General features: G+C 42.5%; 1 protein-coding gene and 1 long non-coding RNA gene across 2 annotated transcripts in view; one reads left to right on the top strand and one right to left on the bottom strand.

Moving 5' to 3' along the window:
• Nucleotides 1–10,305, bottom strand: LOC121907188. The gene is made up of 3 exons (XR_006098812.1): nucleotides 10,215–10,305; nucleotides 2,831–2,858; nucleotides 1–84 (listed from the first exon to the last, which is right to left on the bottom strand). It is a non-coding gene; the product is annotated as an uncharacterized LOC121907188 (long non-coding RNA).
• The window catches only part of si:dkey-91i10.2 (uncharacterized protein LOC555224 homolog), a 26,266-nt gene continuing 4,508 nt past the window's right edge, over nucleotides 41–21,798 (top strand). The window contains exons 1-5 of the mRNA XM_042426606.1: nucleotides 41–127; nucleotides 6,853–8,588; nucleotides 15,352–15,553; nucleotides 16,971–17,181; nucleotides 19,514–20,103. Coding sequence (XP_042282540.1) covers nucleotides 6,913–8,588; nucleotides 15,352–15,553; nucleotides 16,971–17,181; nucleotides 19,514–20,103 — 2,679 coding nt within the window. The 5' untranslated portion in view covers nucleotides 41–127; nucleotides 6,853–6,912. The remainder of the gene's footprint in view (nucleotides 128–6,852; nucleotides 8,589–15,351; nucleotides 15,554–16,970; nucleotides 17,182–19,513; nucleotides 20,104–21,798) is intronic.

The raw sequence follows: 21,798 nt of genomic DNA on the forward strand, positions 1-21,798 counted from the left end.
TCGGCGGAGGCTCCAGACAGATCGCTGCACTGAGGGGAGACTGAGAAGAGGAAGCCGGGGCACTTTGGGATCTGAGCCAATGACCTGTAGGAGGAGAGAAGCAGCGTAGAGGCTAAATTAAAATGGGGTAAGTTTAGAAGATCAGACAGCTCGCTGCCAGCAGCTGCAGGAACTGCTGGCTACAACAGGAGGATTTGATTCCAAACCTGATCCCTGGAACATGATGCTGTTGTTAGATAACCTCTGCTCAGTCAGAGAGGAGAGATGAGCCGATAGCAAAATAAACACACACTGATTCACTCGTAACACGCTGATGTGCACACACAGAGCCAGAAATACACGTTAATAGTATGCATATATACATAAAGTGATCCTCTGTGTACAGCAGGAGCTTCTGATGTTCTATGCCACAAACTGTTTCTGCTAAATCAGATATATTTGACCTAAATCATTCTCTTGTTACAATGAGATGCTTTTATCATGTGATTCAAAGTGCTCAGGGAATAGGATCTTTGAAATTACACAGAAAAGCTGACGTTTAGATAAAAGAACAAAAGATGACAGATCAAACTGCTTCATTAGGAACAATGCAGCATCATTAACGCCACTTTGGTTCTACTTCTCTCCTCTCATAGAGCCGCAAAGTGGACAAAAAGCCTCATCATTTGTTAACAGTTCTGTGGAATAATAGAAACAAAATAACGAAAGAGTCGATAAATAAAAGAGAAAATGTTCATGAAAGCAATCGCAGGCATCGTGCTTCTGTCGCAGTTTACCAACAAGGTATTCATGTGATGATTAAATGTACATTTCTCATCACATGTCTCACTATTCCACACAGTCAGAGTGGAAATATGTATATTATTGTAGTCTACATCTTTGGATCTGGAGAGCAGGAATTTTGTTCCACTATACAAGAGGTTACTGACATTTTTGGCTTGTGGTCCCTAAAAATGAAGCGAGGTCTTCATGCAGTTGATGGCCTTGGTGTGGAGGCTCTGAGTTGTAAGTAGTTCAGCCAGAGAGTGATGTTTTTTCTTCTCTGGTTTTTCGAAGCCTCGAGAGGTGGAAGTATCCAGTATTTCAAAAGAAAGCGAAAAGTCAGACAAAAATAAACATTATCTCCTTAAACAGATTTGTTTTTCTTCCTTATTCCTTTAATCAACTTGTGACCCCTCAGATTCATCTTGGGGCCCCTTTTTGGGGTACTGACCCCAAGGTTGGAAACGACTGTCCTATAAGGCATTCATCAGCTGGCACATCCTTTCTTTTTTATTTTTTATTTTCTACATGGACAACATTTTGACCACTAGTTGTGTTTCAATGGGGGACTTTTTATTCTTCTATACTCATTAAAGTCTATATTACTTACTACTAAAAATAATCACATTGAACTGATTAAATCAGGCAAGTACTCACACTCATCCAGTTCTATATTATGGTGCCAAAACTGCTTTTAACAAGATCATTTTGTTGTCACAAGAAAAGCAAAAGAAATGTTTTAACATGTTTGTGCTGCCACGGGTATGCAATTTAAATGCTTCATGTTTTTTGTGAGCCGATGGAGCTTCTTTGGAAAAAAAAAAAAACCCATATTTCAACATTTTTATGTGAGTTGTATCAAAAGAACTTGTACAATGCAACAACAATTATTCTAACAAGTATTCTAAGTATTCTAACATTATCATCTTTCCAAAAAGCTCCAAGTGCAGTTTTTTTTAAAGCATCACTATCTTGATACAAGAGGTAAATTGCTGTGCTCTAATCAAGAAAAATGATAGAAACTTCTTGGAATGGATTTGTACTAGGAGGAGGTTAAATAATCTCAGCCTGGACATTAATCTGCTGCTATAACAGCCTCCACTTTTCTGGTTTCAGGCTTTACACCAGATTTTGGAATCTGGTTACACGGATTTGCTCCCATTCAGCCACAAGCGCATTAGTGAGGTCTAACACAGATGTTGGGCGGTAAGGTCTGGCTCACAGTCAGCACTATATTTCATTCCAAAGATGTTTGAGTTGAGGTCAGGGCTCTGTGCAGGCCGGGCAAGTTCTTCAACACTAAACTGGGAAAAAAACATTTCTTTATGGAGCTGTTTTTTTTTTTTTTTTGCATGGAGGTATTGCTATGTTGAAACAGGAAATGGTCAAACACAAACTGTTACCACAAAGTTGGAAGAACACTATTGTCTAAAATATCATTGAATGCTGCAGCATCAACATTCTCTTTCATTGGAAGTAAGAGGCCCAAACCATGAAAAACAGCCTCAGACCAGAAGTACACAAAGCAGAAATGTCCACACACTTCTGGCCATATAATTTAAGATTTTAGGACTCAACAATACAAACTGACTTGTTGAGACAGAGATTTTTTTTTCAGTGTGTTAAATAATGTAGACACTCTGACAGCGAGTCCGATCACATAAATGATTTATTTCCTCATTTTGATGCTGTCCTCTTCATACACTCTGCCATCATATCTAGAGAAACCAGCCCCCGTGCATGCTGGGACATGGTGGCTGATTTACTGTCCTGCTGGTAGGGATGAGTTATTCCTGTTAGCTCTGGTGACAGAGGGAGCACAGAGAGTGTGGACCTCCAGAGAGCCTTTATACTGGCAGTAATTCAACCAGAGAAAGGCAGAGAGAGAGAGAGAGGCACAGACATGCTGAGCAGCATGCTGCCTGCTATTCAGACACACATGCTTATGCTAATTAAAACCAAAATTCCAAATATCAGCACTTTTTCTCCAATCAAAGCTGTGCACCATGCATATTTGTGTCTGCCAAACGGAATAAGCTTTACAGGAATGCAAAGGCCGAGCGCTCACCTTCACATGCAGTAACCTGAAGATGCTCCTAGAGATGAAAAAAGAGAAGCGTTATACAACCACTATCAGCCAGAACAACCTTACCATGTATACTGTGCTGGCTGTGCCTTTATTATCTCTGGTTGTATTAGACCATCATGGGCAGTGTTGTAAATCAATGAGTAGAAGTGGGTTTTTTTTTTAGTAATATTGGATTTTAATATGATTGTTGCATAAATGTCTTGAATTACCTTGATGTGTCAGATATTTCATTCACTACCATTTAACCAAACACTGACCCCGTAAACAGTTTCTTCTCGGATTTTCCCAAAAACTGACTGCATCAAAAATATGTGTGGACTTTGTGATGTAACATAACATTTACCATCATATGTACCATCATACATTGAAATCATATCAATGAAATCATACAACAGATACAAGGCAAAGAGATATAATCCATGAAATCAAAATATTATAGATCAGGAGGAAAAAAATATTAGCCATACAGTCTTGTGTCTCTTCTCTACACTGTTTGTGGCACTTTCTTCTTAAGATGTAAATCTGTAAACACCAATCACAAATATATAGTTTCATTTTTCTAAAAAAAAAAGGCTCAGTAATTCCCTGAAACAGTTACAACTGTAGTTTTTAGTGAACGTTACTTACTGTAAACAGGAAAAAAATAGTGCATTTGTTGGTGACTATTTTCAGCTGTGGACGAATACACATTTAGTGACACATTTCTGCCTGCAGGACAGTGTGAGATTGAGTCAAAATAAACGACAGTGTGTGTGTGTGTTCATGGTGATGAAAGAACATGTCACCCAGTGCAACAGTGTGACTCATTGACGTGTTTTTAATAGTTTTCTGACAACAACAGAGGTCCACGGCACAGAGGAATAAGATATATAGATGGATACACAAACCGTACATAGTGGTTGTTGCTTTGTGTCTTTGTTGACAATCAGAAAAATATATAATATTACCATTCTTATCCTTTAAGAATGTTGCTTATAAAACAGAGGAAAAGCTGCCAGTGTTCTTGTGAATGACTTCCATTTACTTCCACTGAGTTCTCTGTGTTGAAAAGATTCACTTTAGACGGAAAGATTAATGTCCTTGGTTCTTGTTTTGGAGCACCATTCATTCAATAAACAGCTAACAAATGAGATTTGAAGGAAAAGCGCCTGTACTTGTTATGTTGGAGGTTACTGATTAACTCTGGTTGTGGCCTTGCTTACCTCTAGCATGTGAGGAATGGAGATTTATCCATTACTGCAAGGCTGCAGAGACGTGTGTCGGCCTGTTCGTGCTGTGGCATCAGGGAGTGTTTGAGACTAAAGATGATTTGGGTTTTATTATTCACCTAATGCATCAGGGATGACCCCCTCTGAGACCCTGTTTCATAATCAGTCATAATCACAGCCGTAAGCCCGCACTGCTGACTGTGATGTAGACAGAATATGAGACATGGATGATGGGCGTTTGGGTTGGGCGCTCGACATGCTATTTGTACTCATTACATGGAGAAAGAAAGAGCTGCAGTACACCCAGTACTGTCTTCCCTGCTCTGCTAGCTAATCTACAACTGCTGTCTGATTAGTCAGAAGGGAAGAGCAGAGCGGGCTGCCAGCAGCCAGCCAAGCAGTTATCTTCATTACTGTCCCCTCAGCTTAGCGCTTTCTCTTAGCGTCACACTCATTTCCTTTCTCCCCGTCTCATCTTTGTCTCTTTTACCAGCTCCCTCTGGTTTTTCCTCCCTCCTGTCCTGTCTGTCTCTCTGTATCTGTCTCTCAATCTCATGTTTTAATAGCCTGACAAGCAGGGCAATAATCCCTCTATTATTATTCGAGCTGCAGAGAAGGAAAAAAAGAAAAAGCCGGAGGGAGTAGACGGGGAGCCATTTATATAAAAAGAATGTGATTATTCTTGTGAAGGGACCACGCTTCAGAGGCAGTGTCTCCATGTCCAGAGCTGCGGTTATACAATATTCCAATATGTGTGTGGACTGTGTTGTCGTCCACGTCTCTGAAGACCTCTGACAAAATATCTGTCACATGGACAAAAATGATTGTGTGAAGTCTCAACTGTGGATTCAGTAACATTAGTAGAGGTTCACTGAATATAGGCTAAGTTTAACATGGACTAGTGAGGAGTCTAGTCTGTTTGTCTTAGTGATGTAGTTGAAATCAGTATCACATTATGAATAAGAATATTTTTTATATTGATGTGTATCAATGCAGTGAACTTTGTGCCAATTATTTGCATTTCATCTGACAAAAAAACCATATTGTTTTGTTTGTCTTGATATGATGATATCACAATATGATTTTGCAGAAAGTCAGTAAATGATAATATTAAATAACTGCCTTACAGGACATTAGTACCCTCAGCTTTATAGTCTCTGACTTTCGGGAATCAGGATCAGATGCACTTTAATTCACTTTTAACATCTATTATTAACTATTTTAGTAGGTATAAACCCGAGTTGTGCAGCCAGTCAAATCCACAGATCATATTTCACATACTAGAAAGTTAAGTTAAGTTTCCCAAGACACCAAATATATCTACATATAATTTAGGGAAAATGGGCATGAAATGATGGGTGAACAAATCCAGAATGTTTCCACTTGGTCCACTGATTCAGGCATAGAAATATTGCATCTTGCAATACATGCAATGTAATCATACAGTGTGGAAGATGTTTTTCTAAATGTGATCTATTTTAAAGTAATTTAAAGGGGGCCATACCAGTGTTTTTGCAAGTTTTAGCTCCTCAACATTGGTACGCTTCACATTTTTGCAGTTGAAGAGTTTATAATGTATTTCTTCTACCATTCTAGGCAGACATTGGTTTCCGTTCAGTTGTATACTGTATGAAAATGCACACAGAGTTGTTTAATCAATCACAGTGAACATCAAGTCTGCATTCATTTTGTCAAGATTACATTATTGTTGTGAAGGAATGCAGTTCATAAATAAATCATACCACAAAAATGAGTGCAGACTTAGTGTTTGCTCTGACATATTTCACAGCCAACATTCACATCATTAATATGCTGTGCGGAAATTAATGTGAACTAATGGCTGCCTGATGGTGAAGTAGTACTAAATAAAAGTACTAAATAAAATGTTGCACCCACGAATCACACTGGACTCAGCATGAACATTTTTTTTTTTTTTTTTTTTTAAAGATGGATGGTCTTATTCTGAAAGAATAAATGAAAACAAACGGTGATTTTGCTGGTCTTCAGTAGCTTTACTCTTTACTAGGTGTAACTGCCAACTGATCTGGCTGTGTACAAAATAGGGTAACAATCACAGTATTGTATAAAAATAAAACTCATTCATTGATATACAATTCTTATGATTAGTATATTTCATAGAAAACAATATATGAACACAGAGATTACAATAAATTAAATGGTATAACAAATTAAGCTCTTTTCTAACAGTTTACTAACTACTTAAATCCCACTCCCTGTGCTAAATACAATGTATCTTAACTATATTTACAATGACGCTTGATTCTCCACTCCCACATCCCATGTGAATGTTTACTGTTACTATGGCAACAAGTGACAGCTGACGCTAGCGTTAGTTGGCTTAGCTCAATCGTCCGACAAACAATAACACATAAAATTACAATTCAACATATTTAAACAAAATCAACAACATCTGTATGGTATCTGTAAAGATAGAAAATCAATATCATATGCATAAAATAATGTCACAATTGAGTGGGCAGATATACATAAATATCCTATATGTCACAAAAACAGTATGGTTTGCAAGATGCTTATCTGTAATAATAAAGTATATGTGATTTGTAGTAAATTTGCAGAAACTTGCAAGATTCATATCAATAGTTTGAATAGTTTATAGTGATGTTGTTGCAGACAGAGTCACAACTTCAACAGTTTTCTCTGCACATACTGATACTAACAGCAGGTCTGACAGAGTATAAGACAGACTCAGCTGTTGTGTATGAGGATGTGTGTGTTGATTCTTTATCTCTGATCTTATCTTCATCCCTGCAGGCTGCAGATCTGCGTACCTGCTGACTGTGTGTCTGAGGGCGGTTCGCTGAGCCTGCAACCATGCCAGACGTAAAGCCTCCACCGCCATGTGACTACCCCTCCACCTCCTCCGCCGCAGCCTCTGCCGGCTCACCTGCTGGCTGTACCTCCTCCCTCGACCTCATCATAGACATGGAGCCCTGCATCACCAACCTCCCCCTGTCCCCCGACCCCTTGTCATCCTTCCCCCGCCACAGACCCAGCGCCCCCCACCACCCTGGCCTTCAGGGGCCTCCATTCCCGCTCATGGCCAGGTGTAACAGCAGCACTCTGCTCACTAACCTGGGGCTAAGGCACTGCTCTGGCAGGCAGGGCCCTCCAGGGATGGTGCCAGGACAGGGGCTCGCTCCGGGCTCTTGCATCCAAACAGGAAGCAACAGCAGCCGGCCTTACAGGAGTATGGAGAACCTGAACTGGAACACTGTGTCTGATTCAGGCCTGTACACATTCAGTGCTGCTCCTTACAGGCGTGTGGACAGTGAGTTTATTTTGCGCTACACCTCCACTAGCCACTGGTATGATGGACCTCCGGATGGATCTTTGGTGGGGGCCCATGGACTGGTGCCTAACACAGAGAGCCTGGCATTCTACCCTCGACATGGGCTCCCCAGGAAGGATCTACCACTCTTCCCTCAGTTGCTATTCCCTGGTGGTGTCGATGAATGGGATGCAAGGAAGGGCTTGAGGGACAAACTCCGCCTTCAGAGTGCAAGGTCAGCAGTAGAGCCTGTGAAGACCCTCCCATTGAGGCCTCAGATGACCCCTGGTACTGCACCTATCGAACGGGAAGGGGTGCCTCATGTGAATTCAACAGGTGCTGGAACCAGGCCACTGTGCACAATGCGCATCAGCTGCCCTGAGGAGATTAAGCAGGAGGTCTTGAGGCGCCTGCAGCTAAGGCGGCAGAACAGCAGCCCCAACCTGGCTCTCCACAGCTCCCCATCCAGCCCGAAAGTGGTTAAAACATCCTACACAACAGACAACATTGCTGGTAACAGGAGTGGACCAGATTCTTCATCCGAATGCCACAGACCTCCTGTAGGACGCCTATATATCCCCACCTTCGAAGAGTTTAAGAGGATGAGGCAGAAGGGGGAGGAACAGAACCAGGAGTCCACAGCAGGTTCTGTGGTATCTGGAAAACCTCAGACACACCTGCCACAAGACGCAGGAGCATCAGACAAGTTACCTTCTGATTGGACTGGCCCTCAGCTGGTCTCTAGTGGAGGAGACAAAGAGCAGAGAGGAGACTCGGAGGAGGCGGAGGGAGACAAGAGCACAGGTGAAAGGACAGGCAGCAGTGACCAAGGCCTGCCGACCCAACCCCCCTGTAACACTGTGAGCAGTAACAGCACTGCAGCCCCCGCCTCCTCCTCCTCCACCACCTCCGTTACCAGCACATACTCTCCAATCCGCACAGGCCCATCTCCACGTCCCCCACTGCAGCCCCTGGCCAGCTCAACCCAGGAGAAAGCCCCCGCTGCAGGGGTAGAAGAAGGTAGCAGCAGGCGCAGGAGGAGCAGTCTGGAACCAGCTGGGTCAGTTCCCTTCCCGCCCAGCAGGGAGAACTGGGAACGTCCCTCCAGCTGCTGCCCAGCTCTCCTTCTGGAGGGGACGGACTTGTCCAGCTACGGAGCCAAGATTTATAAGATGAAGGATGGCCTCATTGGCTCTGCACTTGACCTTATCAAGAAGAGGTTAGTCTGGGGGGCAGGAGGTCATTGAGGAGTGGGGTATATGTGTTTACTATTGTAAATTTCACTTTTACTTGAGAATGAAAAGTAAAAGCACTCATTATATCATATTTTTATCATGGGAGTAGAAGTACCATTCCTTGGAAAAGCTAAAATAAAGTGCCTCAAATTGTATTCTAATACTATACTTAAATATGTGCACGCGGGTACTTTCCACCATTGATTATTGTGTGTGTGTGTGTGTGTTTATTATTCAATTTGCCAAATATATACAACTACAGATGCAATTTCAGTTCCCTACTCTGGTTGGCTGAATACGTTTAAAAGTGCTCCGTTAACAGAAAATCAGCTGCTATTGTGAAAGCAGCTCTAGTTTAATTCAGTGGGGAACATTTGTCATCGATTTGTTGTGTAGCATCCACACCAGAGCTGTAGACTTGAGACTTGACCCACAAGACTTGGAAACCATGCACACTCATTTTTACACACAAGTGCAAATGTCAACACCCACACAAATCAAGCTGTACAGTGCAATTGTAAGCTATGTTTCCAGAGTATTTCCATTACTGTACAGTAGATGCTATTTTATACTTCTACTCCACCACATTTCAGACCAAGATATTGTACTTTTTATTATTCTATTCTACTTAAAATCAGGATTTTACACAAAAAATAGGATGATCTTATAAAAAAACAATGCATTTTATCCAACTATATCGAGTTGTAAAAATTAGCTCCATCTCCACCTGCTACAACATTAAAATGATGCCATATTAATGCATCGGTAATCCTGTAGGGTCTATTTAGCAACAAGTACAAACAAAAGCTTAACGACTAAGCTAGTCACTTGGCACTGTAAAATGGATAGCTTTAGCTTGTTTTTCATATGAAGCACCAACCTGATACAGAAGACTATTTGTGGTGAGCTTGAAGCGCTGTGAACCTGAAGTTTGACTCATGTTTGAGTTGTAAGAACTGTTGTGTCTCCTGCCATCCAAAAACACAAACTCAGTGTACAAGTGCATTAAATTGCTGATAGTGAAGGCCACCATTATACCCAATTTGTTGCCTCCTGCTGGCCTGGAGTGCAGCTGCCCAGATACTAGCTAAACATAGTGGAGCATTTAGCAGCTAAAGAGCCAGATATTTCCCTCAGGAGTTGGCAGAGAGTAAAAACAGAGCTAAAAGAGAGTGAATATTGGACTTACATTCACCAGGTGGACAGAAACACGACTCCAAATGATTGATAATGTTGCTCCGTAACTGCTGGATGTGGAAATAAGCAACTGTTTGCTAACAAGCTCAACATATCTACTTAAAAGGTGATATGTGAAAAATATAGATGTAGTCACCGTGACGTCATTCAGTGGTTCGTGAACTGCTGTTTTGAAGCCTCAAGTTTAGCGATTTGACCATCACCATCTTGGATTTTACGGTCGACATGTTAGACTTTTGGAGCCAGAAGCAGAAGTGACCATATTTGGATGAGAGCGTGGAGCTGACCCTAGCGCTAGCTGCTAGCTTGGTTCGCACAGTGCATTTACAATCTATGGTTAACAATGATAATGCTAATGCTAATTTCCGCTGGCGAAAAACAGGCCTAAAACCATTAAAATAAAATGTACTCACCTTCTGGAGGGGACGGGAGGCCAGGAGCTACCCGCTTGTTTGTAAATGAATGTTCACAACTTGTTTCCGCTGCTCCCATGTGGCAAAATAAAAATCAGTTATTGCAAGTTTAAAGTTAAACCTGCAGTGCGGAACCTTTGTCTCCCCTTCTGGCAGTGAGAGTAATAACAAAAACACTGTCCACATGTGCCATTATGACGTATGCTGACCGGCTGGTCTCACCCATCCAGCAGTTCCTCACAGCTCCGAACAAACATCCAAATAGGCGTTATTTGGATAAAGTGACGACATATTGGAAATCGAAATGGTTACTTTCTTGCCTGAAAAAATATAAAAATTTTGTGTAGATATATATTAACAGTCCCACAGTGAAAATTATAACAGCTTTCAGCCATGCATACCCAGTATCCCTTGAGATCTGACGAAAATACCCAAGGGCCGCCTACCTGTCGGGATGGGTCGGAGTGCCAAACATGACATAATATCCCTGGCAAATCTAAGGGGAAACCAATCATTGCTGGTTGACGTAAAATGTATCACTGCCTTTGCACCAGGGCGGGAATGTCATACCAGACACCAGCTTAAAAAACTCTGTATATTGTGAAATACAGAGAGGTTTATCTGGCAGTGATCTCAATCAGAATTGTGTGAACTCGTTTGGCAAGGGCTTTAACAGACATTCATTTATATGTAAAAGTCCTGCGCTCAAGCTTTAACTTCTTTTTTTATGCAGGATTTTACTTTTAATTTGGGACTTTTATATTATAGCAATGCTATTACTTATGTAAAAAATCCGAATACTTCTCCCGCCACTGCCAAGTGTAGTAGTGAAAGTCCATTTGTGTTGGACTCCATCAGTGAGTACAAACCAGCTCCAGGTAGACAAATGAGAACAAAGGCTCTTATGCTGCATTGTACTTACATTGAGACGTGAGTATTTTACCAATAACCATATTCCTTTTAAATCCAGTTAATCTCTTTATTGGTGAAATTAGACCTTGCACTCATCATCTGAGCCCTGTAAGAACTTACAGCAGCAGAGGTGTGTGTATTTATCAGGGAAGTGAATGCGAGCACACTTTCATGAGTGTGCTTTGCAGTACCAGAGCGTCGTGTGCGGTGTGTGTGCGAGTCCATCTGTTTAAGCCCGTGTGTGTTGTTGTTGTGTTATCGATTTATCTCAGTTATTGTGATAACAGCTGTCGGAGCTAACAGGGTTGGCTCTGCAGACCAGACTGTGGGTGGGAGGCTGGCATGAAGTATGACAGACTGACAGACTTGCTATTTCCATGTCTCTCCTCTCTTTCTCTCTCTCATTGTCAGCTGTTGGCTAAATAAATGCAGGCTGTGGTTCATTCTGATCAAGGACAAACAAGAAGAGAGTGTGTTTTACAGCACTGTGGTGCCATTTGGCTCCAGGCTTCCATGCAATGTAAATATTAGACCCTGAACACAAAGGAGCTACTAGATAAGGCCTGTTGAAGAATAGAAACACCTCCCCTACAGGCTGTGATAGATGGGAGATAGACGGTATCCTTCCCTGCCTGTCAGGACTCTCCGCTGACTGTCGCTCCTTTGTCTGCACTGCGAGATAGATGTCTGAAGCTCAGCTGCATGAAGGCAGTACTGTTTGTGTACATACAGTATACACTATCTCCAATGTGTGAAAGTGCAGAGCTGCAGTCTAGTGCTGCAACTAAAGGTTATTTATATGATTAATCTACATAATAAAATAGTGCAAAATGCTCAAGGTGACATCCTCAAATTGCTTGTTTTTTCTCTGACCAAGAAACCTCAGAATATTCTATTTGCAGTGACCATTTCAGCACTACAGCAGTCCTCTCATAGAGCGCATTGATTGCTCAAGCAGCTCACATTCAAAATTGTTTTCCCCAAGTGGATTCATCTCATGTTCAAAAAGCACCCAACACACTGTGTGCTCCCCTGTGATTTAAATTTGACCTGAGGCTCTATGGATGTCTTAATACTTGGAGATTTATTAATTTAACATGACAATATTCTGTGTGATCTCTGCACCCTGAGGTATTTGGCTCCCACCAATAAGCTTTCACTATAAGCACTTTGTTTAAGTGTATCATGCAGCCGAACTTGCATACAGAGCATAATATAGCTCTGGCTGCATTATTACAGTAATATCCATATTATTACACCTGGGAGGATTTTTATAGACTAGAAATGGAATGAAGCACTAAGGCAGTGCTATTGAGTTTATACTGCACCAGTGGTGTATGGTGTGTAAAAGGGAGGCGTGTGTCCACTGTATGTAACACTCTCTATTTATTGGTCTCTATTAGATGCACACACCCATAGAGAAATATATTGAATCATTGAGTGATATATGTATCAGTGAAAATGACAGACGGGCTAATTTCAGTGTCACATCGTGCTGCATTGAGCAGTGATCTATCACATACAGTGCTTTCCTGATAAATTAAGCTGCAGGTTATTACTTCCCATGCATCATCCGAGGTGTGACAGCTAATACTGTGAAGGAAAGGCCTTTAATGACAGCTTGTCCAAGTGAAAACCGATTTAGAGCCGCATCCTTAAAACTGTATTAATTACATCTGCCTCCTCACCCCCTCTGACGCCAATATGATTTGGGCACCTTTTATCTGCAGTGTTGGCATTGTTGATTACTGTAATATGGATGCAAAACTGGCAGCTTGTAAGAGTTCGCTGTAGTTTGGTATGAAAATGTGTGTGTGCTTAAGTGCATACAAGTGCCACACAGCGTCAGAAGGATGTTGAGAAATTATTTTCGATGACGTGTCCAGAAAGTGGTTTAGGAGGGACAGAGCTTAGAAAAGACAGTTACATAAAAACCATTAAAATAATGAGAGTAGCCACAGGGGAATGTGAGGATACATAACAGGCCAAAGAGAACTGCATATCATAGCAGAGGTTAAAACTATTAGAATTATTCAATTGGTGGATAATAAATTATATTATAAACATAATCATAAATAATCGTTTAATCTTTTTATCTACCAAAAATGCAAACATTCAAGGGTTGCAGCTTCTCCAATGTGAGGATTTGCTGCTTTTCTCTGTTTATATTATAATAAATGTCTTTGGGTTTTAGATAAATAAACAATTTGAAGATGTCACAGCACCCAACCCGATGAAAACAAGGTAGTGCATTGTGGACATGACCAGAAAGATGAAGAGAACAATATATTACAACATTATATTCAACCTCAACAGTCAATATCACCAAATCTCAACTTCATGAATAGCTGCTGTTGGATAAAGAACAAGAAGCTTTGCTGTAATCAACACTAACCTGACTTGCTCTGCGGACTAGCCATCCCCCTCTCTTGTTACAAGCACCACTTTGAAAAAGAAAGTCAATATTCCAGGAATTTACAGCCTTTCTTTCAAACTGAAAGCCAGACATAGTTGAGACTATTATGGGCTTTGACCCTTGGGCCTGTAAAACCTGCTGAGCTGATAAAGAACTACAAGTGCCTTTAATTTCAGTAAAAATATAATAATCTCTAAAATTGCTGTTACAAGGTGCTTTTTGATGGCAGTGATATTATATTTCACACTTGTGCTTGCTGGACCATAGAGCTCACCAATGTTTGGAAAACTAAATCAATACACTGCATATAAGTTGTAGTTATGATATAAATAATATAATAGATTTTAAGACGTGTGCATTATTTTAAAGCTCCACTAATCAATATTTCATATATTAACACTGAATTTAAATGACTACATGTAATGTTAAAGGGGTCTCTTGCAGTGATGAATGCACAGGCAATTATTAGCTTTTAGCTTCTTTTAGCTCATTCTTTTGGATTTATGGCACATTTACTGTTTACATTTGCTCAACAAACAAGCTCTGATCAACCCACTATACACGACCTGCCCAGACAAAGATAGAGACTAGCTACTGAGAGTCAGATATTTTTCTCAGGAGAAAACAGAACTAGAAGAAAAGTTAATATGGGGCTTACATTGATCGGGTGGACACAAGCACGACTCCAAATGAATCATAATGTTGCTCGATGTGTAAATAGGCAACTTGTGAACATATTCGCCATGACAACTTTATTAGAGGATAATATGTCAGAGGTGTGTGTTTTTTAGCTGGTTGTGGTGTTTGGGTGCCTCCAAGTGGCCAAAAAATGAATCAGTGCAGCTTTAAGTAAAATGGTGAGACTGATCTACTATGAACTTATGACTTTTTTTCCCCATTTTTGTGCTTGTGTTAGACAGAGAGATAAAAGAGAGTTGGGGAATAAAATGTAACAAAGGTCTCCAGCCGGACTTTGTGGTTCACGGTAGCCGTCTTTAACACCAAGGACGCCCCCGCTTGCTTATATTTTTTTGTTTTTTGTTTTGCTGTGTGTATCTGTCACAGCCATGCATGCGTAAGTGCATTTGTGGTTTGAGTCCATGTATGTGTGCTTTTGTGGGTTGTCTCAGATTACATGCTGACTGTGTGGTGCAACAATGGACCCTCAGTAATCACACAAAGGAATGAAGGGAAAGTATGATGCCTCAATGCGTTTGTAGTGTGAGGGTGTGTGCAGGCAGCGTCCCTGTGGTCCACGGGTTCAGGTGTTAATGTCCACTGATGTGTCTAATTACTCTCCTCCTGAGGAGGGGTTGAGCATGGAGGAGTTAGAAGAGAGGAGAGGCATTGATTTGGGTGTTTAGGGGGTCGGTGAACAGGGAAAGAAGAGGAGGAGGAGGAGGAGGAGGGTGGGTGGTGGGGATAGAAGAAGACACAGCAGGGAGTAGAGAGTAGAAGTGTGAGTGGAGAGGGGAAATGAGGTGGAATGAATGACAGGGATGCTGTAAGCAGAAGAGAGCTCAGCCAGAATTATAATTTCAACCCTCCTCTCCCTCCCGTTCATTGCATTTTCTTTTTCTCCCTTCCTCCTTTTGACTTCCCCTCTTTCATTTACTTCCTCTCTCCCACATCCTGCTTCCATCCTCCTCCTCCTCCTCCTCCTCCCCTTTCGCTTCTCCTCCCTCTCTACCTCCCATCCCTTCCCTCTCCCTCTCCTTCCCTTCGCATCTCTTCTTTCCCATGTCCTTCCCTTTCTCTCCCCCTCCTGCTCCCCATCCATCTCTCCCCATCTCCTCCTCTCTCCACCAGCTGCAGTGCAGAGATCTCCGCCGAGGCCCCCGTCAGGCTGTCAGGTGACCGGGACGGAGGCTGTGACATCACCGCCCCCTCGACCGACTGTCAGCCCTCCGCCGTTGCCATGGCAACGTCGGCAACGGCCTGCGGAGCTGAGGCTGGCGACGAGACGCCTGCAGGAGGAGGAGAAGGAGGAAGAGAGGAAGCAGGAGAATGCGTAAGGATTCTTTTTCATTTTCCTTCTCATTTTTTACGTCTGAAATGTGTTGTCTGCGCACGTCTTTGCCTGCCGCTTTTCTTTGTCGCTTCGTAGTGCACAGAATAACATAGATCTATTGGTATTCAAGGATGGCTGGGACAAGCAAGGGGACTGCGACACACACACACACAGACATATGCACATCACTCACACACACTGATGCAGAGGTATTTGTTGAGACAAGAACGAGCATGCAGCACTCTGTCTTCCAGCAACAGCTCGACGTCTGAGGATGCAGAAAAAAGAGGATTAAGACCCCCTTCAGCAGCTGGCTGCTGGTAACTCAGCTCTTCATTCCTGCTCTCTGCATGGCTCCTCTCCGCTGGCTGGCTGCAGCCTGACACCAGCCTCAGATGCAGCTAGCATTATGCTGCTCTGTGCATCTGCAGAACAGAACAGAAGGACTGACATGGAGTCGCTTTTCGCCTGCATACTACAAGGCTTTAGGTAGTTTAGAGAGCAGATGTCGAGGTGCGTTCGCTTCTGGCATTCCAAAATTTTTGGCTTTGAATCCACAATGGAGCCTCCTCTGCGTAAAGAGGAGTAAAGGCTGCAATTTGATAATCCAGCGGAATGAGCAGTCGCAACATGAATTATTCTCTTTGTGTTGCCTGATCGCTGCAAGCTGTACATCATGTTGTTTTCTGTTATAAAGCGATGAAAACCTTCCTGCACCCTTCAGTCATGTGCAGCTGTTAGTTGTCAGAGAACTGTCAGCATTTGAGGTAATTATTGATCCAAACCCAATATCATCAATATCATGGAATGGATGTGGGTGATGCCTCTGGGGTTAGGGGTCATGTGTCACGGCGATGACCTTTGAACTTTCCACCGTGGGTCAACTCCCAGGGGCTTGAAGACCCTAAAAGGATTTTAAAAACCACGTGAGGAGTGTTTGTCCCTGCGGAATGCTGCAGTGTGTCGGGGAAGTCCTCGCTTTACCTCAAAAAAATGCCAGGAGATGCTTTGATTTATCACTTGGGGGACGTCTCTAATCTTCGCGGCTGGGTGGTTTCAAGTTGTGATAAGAGCAGATTTTTGGATGTGTGGCCTTGTTGTGTTTAGAGTCTGTTACAAGACTTGGCAGACGATTAGTGCTGCATCTCAGTATGAAATTTGGATTCTTGTCAGTTCTCCAAGCTGGGATCAGAGAGATAAGCAAAACTTGTTATGTAATGATGTCATGACAGTGAACATGATGACATTGTACATGAAAACTCCTCACACACACACACACGCACACACATATACACAAGCCGCGATTTCACTCTTATCATCATTTTCACCTTATCTCCTCAGAGAGTTTTCCCCTTTTTCATCTGTTGCTATGGCAACATGACCGTTTGATTGACACACGTGTCCTTCCGATCTGCAGCACACCGGTCTGGGCTGCAGGCGCTCCAGCTCGGACGCAGCCTATGAGCTGGCTGAGACTGTGAGGGCGCAGCGTGAGTGTCGCCTCCGGCCCCACTACAGCGACCCCATGCCAGCCGACGCCTCCAAGCGCAAACAGCTGGAGATGAAGATTGCTGCCGCCGCCCGACTCCACGGCCATCGCCGAGACAGAGACAGAGACCGAGACAGTGGTGAGCACTTGACTCATGTGTGACAACTTGTTCTAACTGTGTTTGACCTGTTTTCTGGAAGTAATCCCCTGTATTTTGGATTCAAGCAACTTTGGCACAAAAACTGAATGATGATAAAACTGAAGCGACATATTTTATTATAAAACTAGAAAGAAGGCGCATAATCCTCCAAATTTTAATAAAAGAGAATGTTTACAAATCTGCATCAACACCCACAGTGAGACAGTCGTGCTGATTGGCTGTTGGTGTCAAATATGTAAATGTTGTCCAGGAATATTTAGTTTTAAGTGAGCCAGATTAAATTCAACTGAAACACTACATATCGATGAAATGGCATTCAGGATCTCTGCATCACAGTGTATCATAATTTGGTTGCAACTGCACAAGGCACTTAGGAATTTTGGTAGTAAATGTTTGTATGTTGTATGTCTTGTGTTTTCTTTTAACATTCTAGTACCAGGTTGGGAATAAGTGTTATCACTTTGAATGTCCTCCCTTGGATTTCTTTTATGTCTGTAATCCATAAATAATCCATATCATCATGTGTTACATGGGCTCCCAAACAGAAAGAGGAAACCAACTTTAAGAAAAGTTGGTTCTGATGGGAGTGCTCTCTTCCAGGATGACAATCCCCCAATTCACAGGACACGAGGGGCCACTTAATGGTTTGATGAGTATGAAAATGATGTGAATCATGTGCTATGGCCTTGACAGTCAACAGATCTCAACCCAATTGAACACCAATGGGAGATTTTGGACTGACATGTTAGACAGCACTCTCCACCACCATCATCAAAACACCAAATGAGGGAATATCTTTTAGAAGAACGGTGTTCCTCAGCCTCGGCATTGAATCTACAAGTCTCTGGAACTCCTCTGGAGGGATGAACAGGGGTCAAGCATTCAGACCTGTACCAGTTTTTCCTTTAATCTGTCACCCGTCTGTATATCAATCAATTAATCAGTCAATTTTTATTTATATAGCACCAAATCACAACAAAAAGTCATCTCAGGGCACTTTTCACACAGAGCAGGTTTAGACCATACTCTTTAATATACAGACCCAACAATTCCCCCATGAGCGACAGCGGTAAGGAAAAACTCCCCTTTAACAGGTAGAAACCTCAAGCAGAACCCGGCTCTTGGAATACACTTCTCTGGCTTTTTTTTATCATCCCTTGTTTGTACAAATCCCCAGTTTGTAATAGAGACCTTCTGTGATAAACTTGTAGTCTCTAAATCAAAATTGAGATAACCCTGATGACGTTACTATGACATTACTAGGATTATTTTTTTACACTTTAAAAAACTCCCCCTGCCCTTTAAGTAGTTTTTAAGATATCCTGTTACTGGACAGAAAAACAAACATGCTTGAGTAAGGCATAGAGCACACTTACAACACTTAAAAACACATACATACACTCCTACTGATGTTATGGACCTCTTCAGAGTAATATATAAACTTATTTGTGCAAAAACAGGCTTTGTGTCAGGAGTTATGTCTTCACACTTCCCTCTGGTAAATAATATCCAGCCCTCTCTATTTATAAAACTGTGGCCTTTCACAGACCTCCATGTCCTCATTACATCTCCCTCACCTCATCGGGGAGGTGAATCACCCTAAATTGTGAATGAAGCTCCATCTAAGCCTGGCATTTTACACTCCATCGCGTTTTAAAAGATTAAGAGCTGCATTTGTTTTGTTTAACATCTCTTATGCAACTTGGTGTTACGCTTGTCTCTGAATATTTTAGCCTTTGCACTCAGCTTACACCACACACACACACACACACACACACACATTTCCCCTGATAATACTGTGCTCTTCCCTGTCAACAGAAGCTCTTTGACACCGGACGCGGGCCACAGAATGTCAGTCAATATGGCATATGCTAATGATGACCTAGTTGCTCTCTCTAGCAGATACAAAAGATCTTAACTGGAAATACTTTGATCCTCAGTACCACAAAATTATCATCATCCTGTGGTCTCTTATTAATATATAGCTAACATAGAATCTGTATAATAAACCACATGTTTGACTGAAACATCTAAAACCTTGTTTTACTAGTTTAGCACACACATAGGCTTTGAGCACACACACATTGTATTGACATGCATGTGGACAAAGGTTAAGTCCTTGACTGGAGGGTTTGGAATCTAATTATTGGAGAAAGATGATATCTATAATAGTTTCTTCATTTTGACATGACCAGTAATGACTAGTCCAGATTAAATGGGCATTCATTAAGGAAGCTGTTGTTGAGTGTAGAAAATGAATCCATAAACAGCATCAGTACTAATCTGACTCTGTCGACCTCCCTCTCTTCAGCTCCAGCAGCAATTCGTGGTCGCTCAGAGCCCCCAGGTGAGGAGCGGCAGGCGGGTCTGGGTGTGACTCGCACAGGGCAGCATCGCTGGAGCACCATCAGCAGCCTGAGCGCTGACAGCGGTGTGGTGGGCCTCAGTGATGAGCGGGAGGAGGAGGACAGCGAGCCTCGCCGTTACCGCCGCAGCCGAGGAGCTGAGGTGGAAAGGGTAGACAGCGGCATCGGCCCGGGCCTGTCCCGCACCTGGAAGAGACCGTCTGCCTCCCTCCGAGCCTGGGAGGCGCAGAGACCCTGTCCGGACTGTGGCCAGAGAGACGGGGCCTCCAAGGAGCGAGGAGAGAGCATGTGTGAACGTTGCTCCAAGCTGCGCACCGAGCGCAAGGAAGCCATCCTGGAGTTTCTGAACACAGAGTCGAGCTACGGGGAAGACCTGCGGATCATCAAGGAGGAGTTTTACTGCCCCATGCAGAGCGCCGGGCTGCTGACAGCTGAGCAGCTCACTGTAGTGTTTGGTAACGTTCAGGAGCTGATAGACGTCAATGACCGCTTCACTGAACACCTGCAGGACAGCATCGACCAAGCCTTTGACCAGGTGACCAACTCTCTCATACACATACTGTACATATACACACACCCACACATCGGGGCTTAAATACAGTGGTCCTCTTTTGCTGATTTTTAATGCTCTATGCTTAGAGCGCCTGCTGGTATTACATAAGTCACCTTCAGATTAACATTTAGAAAAACCTTAAATGTCATGCTTCCTTTTGAGTGCAGTTGCCTACAATACATTGGCACTGCTAAAATCTCCATCTTAAACATTTTAGACTGTTATTGAGTCCAAAAAGGCACACACACACACACACACACACACACACACAGGCAGAATCACAGTCATTACCAAATATAAACAGAACAGAATAACAGAATTGAGGTTACTAGTTGACAAGCAGAAGTCAGTTGAACATTTACCCAACAAGGAGGCACCATAACAAAGATGAGTTTTAAGCACAGATGTGAAAATTCTGACAGAACCTTCCTCCTGAACTTGCAGTGGGAGCTTATTACAAAAGATGGGAACTTGTGTTAAATGGAGGAACAGTTAAAAAAAAAACAGCATCCAGAGACTGAGAAGGACATAATACTGCATGGAGTGATAATATTACATTTGACAGATGGAGCCAAACTGTTTAAACTTGTAAATCTGACAGAGGATTTTGAAAGCGGCTTCGGCTTGTAGTAGTAGCCGGTGCAACATTAGGACTGGTAATGAATGAAGTGTGTGATGTGTGCAAACAAAACCTAAACCGAAACTGGCTGGAGGCTAAAGAAGAAGAGAAAAGAGGGGGGTTAAAAATGAAGCCATTAAATAGGCTGAGCCCCACTCTTTCCTGATGTCCTTCCTTACTCTGCCTATTGGTTTATGATTCAGGAAGCAGAACCAACCACACAAGTAGCAGGCAGAGACGGAGGAATGGAACAAATTGGCTTTTTTATCTTGATTCAAGTCCCACGATCTGACAGTTTCCATCCTGTCTCATTTCTGGAAAATTGTTGAAACAAATTGATTGAAGTATTAGAAGCAGGTTAAAATGAAGCAAAGCCTGCAAACTAGTTCAGGCAGACAACTCAAGTCCACCGCTACTCCTACATGACATGACATATTCATCTCACTCCAGCACACAGACCAATGCACCTTTTCCCAACATTCTTTTGCTTTGCCATGCCTGTTGGTGCACTGTTCATCTTGAAGTTATTGCGTGCTGTAACTGCCACTGCTGCTGTTCATATAGCATTTTATGAGTCCCATCTCCTCCCCAGCATTAACCTGTAGTCTCTGAAGCTAAGCTCTAGTTATTATCATCATATTGTCACTCCCCAGTCACTGCTGTGCTGAGCTTGGTGTATCCTTGTGGGGGATGACAGTGTCAAAGCCTAGATGTCAAAAATAAACTCTCTGCATTTTCTGCATTCACATGACAATTAATTTCGTGTGAGTTGGCTGATTTAACACATTTCATGTGTAGGCAGATTCAGCTATTTCAGCTATGCTAGCAGCAAAGCTCTACAAACAGTAAAGACGGTCTGCCGGTCAGTCCACTGATTTGGTTCAGACTGAAATATCTCAACAACTACTGGATGATTTGCTGTGGCATTTTGGACAGACATTCATGGTGCCCAGAAGTTGAATCCTAAAGACCTTAGTGATCCCCTAAATTTTCCTCTAGCACCACCAGCACTAGTCAGAGTTTTCATACAGCAACAACACAGAGCCACTGGTGTGGCT

Source organism: Thunnus maccoyii, chromosome 11 (genome assembly GCF_910596095.1).
Source record: "Thunnus maccoyii chromosome 11, fThuMac1.1, whole genome shotgun sequence".
Classification (NCBI taxonomy): domain Eukaryota; kingdom Metazoa; phylum Chordata; class Actinopteri; order Scombriformes; family Scombridae; genus Thunnus; species Thunnus maccoyii.